Source organism: Uranotaenia lowii, chromosome 1, assembly GCF_029784155.1.
Source record: "Uranotaenia lowii strain MFRU-FL chromosome 1, ASM2978415v1, whole genome shotgun sequence".
Classification (NCBI taxonomy): Eukaryota; Metazoa; Arthropoda; class Insecta; order Diptera; family Culicidae; genus Uranotaenia; species Uranotaenia lowii.
In genome coordinates, this window is record NC_073691.1 from 131,018,204 (window position 1) to 131,024,203 (window position 6,000).

The 6,000-nt window shown below is 35.0% G+C and overlaps 1 protein-coding gene across 1 annotated transcript; it reads right to left on the minus strand.

Moving 5' to 3' along the window:
• Positions 1 to 3,041: 3,041 nt before the first annotated feature.
• Positions 3,042 to 6,000, minus strand: LOC129737930 (uncharacterized). Its single transcript, XM_055729100.1, has 2 exons — positions 4,821 to 6,000; positions 3,042 to 3,046 (listed from the first exon to the last, which is right to left on the minus strand). The coding sequence occupies exons 1-2, from the start codon at positions 5,998 to 6,000 to the stop codon at positions 3,042 to 3,044; spliced, it is 1,185 nt and encodes a 394-aa protein (XP_055585075.1).

Here is a 6,000-nt window from a genome sequence, read left to right on the forward strand (position 1 = left end):
AAGCAACTAGAAAAAACGGGTTCTCCTAAAAACTACACATATTCACACTACAAATCGATGTCCTCGCGTCGAAATCAAATATTTATAACGTTGCGGTCCACTACAATTTTTAAGCTAGGTATTACTTTTTGCCACCACTTTGAACGAAAAATCGCATTAACTTTTGATAACGCACCGGGAAAAAACAATCACTGCGATGTTTTGATATACTTGTGATGTCTTAAAGCATAAAGCACCAATTGCAGAAATTTTGGTTTTGTTCGAATTAATTTTTCCATTTTTTGTGTTTGTTTTTAAAAAGCATATGAGTGCTGCATACATTTAGGGGTAAAAAATACTACAAAAATTTATTCTAACTGAAATTATAAAAAATAATGTTTGAATTGGTGAAATTTTGAAATTAACAAACGTGTGATGCAAAACAATCATATATAAAAGTTGAAACTTTGATTTGCATTTTCATACATTTTAGGCCAGACTGGTGAATCATAAAAATATTAATTCAAGCAAAAATGGGTGATTATCCGATAAATATTTTTATACCAACAGTTTACAGGATAATAAAAGCAATGAAAAGTTTGTAGCTGATATCATCAAGCCAATCCGTCATACTGGGTTAAGTTTTTAACGGCATCTAAAAATGTTAAAATTTGTACATCTATGGCACGGTTTTTTAATTTTCTATAAGAATCAAAAACTTTAAAAACTATCTCACGATGTGAAAAACTATGTCATCATCATTTTGTTTTCATTGAATGATAGCTTCCATGCCAAATTTTTTTCAAAGAAGTAATCCAAATCATCATACAAATATTTTTCGTACTCAAATACCCCGTTATGCCAAATTTGGTTCCATTTGCTTGATCAGCATCATGTTGTGTAAAAAATCGTATGAGATCCCCCTCCCCCTTTCCATTTCACATATGGATGAATGGGGAGGAGGGGAACAAACAATTATAAAATCATTTCTCGTTTTCAAATATCTACCATCCCATCTTTCCAAACATATTCCTAGCCTAGTACACAAATACTATCCTATGCAGGGCCGTAGGAAGAAATGACTCATGGGGGGGGTTTTGGTGACTTATTTTTACCTATGATTTTTTGCCCAACAAAACACGAATAAAAAATAATAAAACAAATTATGTTTGTAACTAGATGATTATTCATTTTCAAGTACTCATTAATAGTTTTTGTATGAAATCGTTACTTTAGAGAAGACACGAATGATAATAAAGTGTCATTTGAAAAAACTTTAAAAAAGTAACTTTAAAACTGTGGTCCTTAGCCTAAATGGTGCGCTAAATTTTTATAATGAAGCCAAAATATGAAATTTGCTTTCATCGATGGTTGAAATTTTTGAATTTGTTTAAAAGTCTGGTAGATCAAAGTTATTTGATTTGAGCATAAAATAAGTTCTTTTTAGGGTAGACTTCAATTTCTTTAAAAAAACTTATTCTATACTCAAATCAAACAAGCCCAATCTTCTGAACTCTTTTGCAAATTCTAAGATTCTAACCTTTGATGAAAATAAAAAAAATTAACAAAATAAAAAACAGTAAGAGATAAAAAAAAATTCGGATCAAATATGTTTGATGCAAACTTGAACTAAATTAAGGATTTTAGTTTGAAATTATGCTTTAAAACTGCAATATTAATAATGTTTAACAATACACTGAAAAAATAAAGTATTTAATGCAGATTTTTTAAGTGAATATCAGGTACATGTTTCTTTAACTGGAAATATTTTTCATGAAAAATCAATTCCATGATAAAAATCTTGTGGATGATTTTTTTTAATATAATTTGGGATATTTTGCAGGAATCATAACTTCGAAAATTTACTCAAATTCTACTTTAGATTTGTGATTTTCAGTTGAATTGTATATACAAACTAATTCTGATCAAAAATATGATATTTGGAAATTGAATTGACAAGCAAATTTTTAAGTTCATGTTCTCTTGAATTTCTCAACTATTTTATGTTGATTGAAAAACTCATTCAATTGAACTTTGAATCTATTTCCAAATTTCTATACAATTTTTGAAATGTACAAAAAATATGATTTAGGAATCTTACTTCTAGATTAGAACTTTATTATAAAAGCCTTTGAGCCCTCATTCATGAATCTATTATTTAAATTCTGTAGAGCTGGTTTAATCTTCATTCATCATTTCAATGATTGATTTTTGATCTGTTTTGTGAATCTGGTTAAAAATGTTAATTTCAAATGATGAAACTGAATCTGAGTTTTCAATTTAGGATCGCTACCTAGAAGCATGTTTAAATTTTGTGCTAAAATAAAGTTTAAGAATTTCGAACATTAATATAAAACAAAATTCTTCTTTATTTATAATTTTAAATCTACTGAAAATGCATGTGATTTTCGAGAAACATTATTCAAATTTCATATGAAATGCAAAACCGAATTTGAGCCAGGATTTCAAAGCAGCTTTCCATTCTTAATTTCTTATGATTACTCGAACTGAAAATCAAGAATCCTAAACTTGATACAGAATCAGAAATACGAAAGTATGTCGAAATATAATTTTTGTTATGGGCATATGGAACCAGAACCTTCAGAATGGGTTTGATTTAAAATTTAATATTCAGAACTGAATTTTTTATAATCAGATTTCCAGATTGCCTGGTTTTAACCGGATTGGCCCGGATATTTAATATAAAATTTGGGAAAAGTCCGGTCCGCCCCGTTTCCCGGATTCCATTGAAAAAGCCCGGATTTTGCCCGGGTTTGTTTTCATTCTCATTCTTCAATCAAACTTAAAAAAACAAATTGTGTAGTTACTAAGCGTCCAAAATTTTTGCAGCAAGTTTCAAAAAAATAATCATGAAAGGTTTTTTAAAGTTTTTTTTTATAGATTTTTGATGAGCAATTCCTAGGTTTGGACCAAAATTGCCCGGTATTGCCTGGATTTTGGTCGACAATTTTGAAATCAAATACCCGGATTTTGCCAGGTTTTAATATAAAAAAGCATGGATTTGTCCAGCCCGGATACGTGCTGAAAAAAATCTGACAACGTTATTCTATAAAGGAGTGGGAAAATTTTGAAAACTGTAGCAGATTTAAAGCTTGGGATGGATTTTTGAGGTTTTTGCATTAGTTTTTAGTCCAGATAGTTACTCTTGAATATCTTTGATCTATTATCATAATTTGATTATTGTTTTATTGTTTTATTGTTTTATTGTTTTATTGTTTTATTGTTTTATTGTTTTATTGTTTTATTGTTTTATAAACCATCTGACATAGTTGTCTTAATGATATACTTAATTTAAGGTTACATAAAAGTTACATTGCACGAACGATGATGTTTCTAATTATTATTTCTCAATTCGTCACTTAAATAAGATTCAATCCGTCGTTTAAAGGTTGTTGTACATACATTGAAGTCAAAAAGCGTATAAAAACGTAGAAAGCTTATTTTTGCGGAACGTAAAGGGTCGTTACTACCATACCGAGTGCTTCTTGATTCTAGTGAAAGCCAGTCACGATTTCGCAGAGCTCTTTCAGGGGCATAGATATTACATCGAGAAAGAAGCCATGAACAATCGATTTCATTTCGTAAAACCTTCGCCACGAACAGTGACTGGCCGATGGCATGACGATCCGAGAGTGTGTGAAGTCCCAGTAGGGCACAACGCTGAGCATACGGTGGCAGGTTAAGAGGGTTCTCCCAAGGCAATTCCCGAAGAGCATATCGTACGAATCTTCTTTGAATTGCTTCGAAACGCGCAATCCACACAGCTTCAAATGGCCACCACACTAGGCTTGCAGATTCTAATGTTGAACGAACCAAACAGCAGTATAGAGCTCGCAGGCAGACAGGATCAGTGAATTCTTTGCTCAAACGTAAGATAAATCCCAGCATCCGGTTAGCTTTCTCGATAGTTGCAGAGTAGTGGTGCTTGAAAGTCATATGACTGTCTAGAATAACACCAAGATCTTTAATTTGGTCTACACGATGCAATTGTTCGCCCAGAATATTATAATCGTGCACGAAAGGTTGTTTCCTGCGTCCAAATGTTATGATACAACACTTAGCAACACTCAAAACTAGAAGGTTGACTGCACACCAGTTCACTACTGTATCGAGGTATTGTTGTAATTCGTGGCAATCAGTTAGGCTGTTTATGGTCAGAAATATTTTCAGATCATCCGCATACAGGAGTACTCCACATCCAACAAGAAGCATGTTAATATCATTGCAGAACAGCGTGAACAGTAATGGGCCCAAATTACTGCCTTGTGGTACCCCTGAAGTTGGAATGAAGTCGATTGATTCAGCAGAGCCAATTCTGACAGCTAAACGACGGTTTGTTAGGTAGCTCCTGATCCATACACACAGTCTTTCGGAAAATCCTAAATGTTGTAGCTTCTTAAGCAAAATTTCGTGATTCACTGAATCAAACGCGGCAGTAATGTCAGTATATATGGCATCAATTTGCTTGCCGCCATCGATATTGGATAAACAGAATGATGTGAAAACTGCCAGATTTGAGGTTACTGATCTTTTGGGAAAAAATCCATGCTGATTTTCAGAAATCCAGCTCCGGCACGAAGAAAACATTGCATTGTTGACGATCCTCTCCAAAACCTTAGAGCAGGCAGCTAGCGACGTGACACCTCGGTAATTACGCACGTCCTGTTTGTCACCTTTTTTAAAGATAGGGCTCATGAATGATCTCTTCCAGCTGGCAGGAAATTTTTGTTGTTCGAAGGACAGGTTGAATATGTGAGTGAGTGGCTTTACCAGTACGGCGCTACATCTTTTTAAAACGCACGAAGGTATGCCATCTTTACCGGTTGAGGTAGAAAACTTCAAATTATTGATAGCATCAAGAACCATTTCTTCGGTAATAGCGAAGATGTCAAGGTCTAACACATCTCTGGGTAATAATGTTACCGCTGCATTGATTTGATCTGCACTTAACGATTGGATTGGGAAAACACTGGAAAAGTGATTGGCAAATAGGTTACATTTCTCGGCAGAAGATTCGGCGGTTCTGTCGTTCAAATGAAGCACCGCAGGTAGACCAGACTCCTTCCTTTTGGTGTTAACGAACTTCCAGAACGTTTTTGGATTACGGCGAAGGTCAGATTGTGTGCGATCTAAATAGCGACGATAGCAGAGGCGATTGTAGATCCGATATCTTCTGGTGGCATCATTCAATTTTGTTTTTAAAAACGGGCAGCGGGAGCTACTAAACAGTCGTAGCCATTTCGATCGAATCTGTTTTAGCTGTTTTAGGCGACTATTTGTCCAAGGAGGTCGGAGAGGAGGTCTTACCAGTGGTACAGAATTATCGAAAACTTCACTCAAAATGGAGCAGAATGTACTCACAGCCATATCTACATCAGCACATCTTTGAAGATTCGTCCAGTCAATTTCAGATAGCGCTCGGTTCAATACCTCAAAGTCAGCACGACGGAAGTCACGAGCGGACGAGTCGAAGTCCTCAATAAAAGCTACAGGATTCGGGAACGAAATGTCGAATTCAAACGGAGGATGATGCACGTCTATGGGAACAACAACTTCATTGGCCTCGATGATGGTGCTGATCAAGATAGATTCATCGGTGAAGACTAAATCCAGCGTTCGATTATGAAAGTTCCGTAAACCGTTACGTTGATGCATTCCATTCAAAATAGTTCCATCCACTAGAGAGGCACTTGCCGTACTTATCACCGACGAGGGATCGATCAACAAGTTGTTACCTTGACCAGGGATCCACAATAATTGAGGTTGGTTAAAATCGCCAATAAAAATTATACCGCATGAAGGATGTTGCAATCTAGCTTCCGATAGAGCACTCACATGAAGATCTAGAACGGAGATATCCTGGCTTTTTTCCGGTGGAATATACGATAATCCGATCAAAACCGAACGATGTGCATAGGACACTTTCACCCACAAGTTTTCGATGCTACTGGCATTCCCAATTGTAACGATGGATGAGCTAAATTTTCTCGAAATAGCCAT

Bases quoted from the DNA above. Each gene is read 5' to 3' on its own strand.
- LOC129737930 (XM_055729100.1), bottom strand. From the start codon at position 6,000: ATGGCTATTTCGAGAAAATTTAGCTCATCCATCGTTACAATTGGGAAT.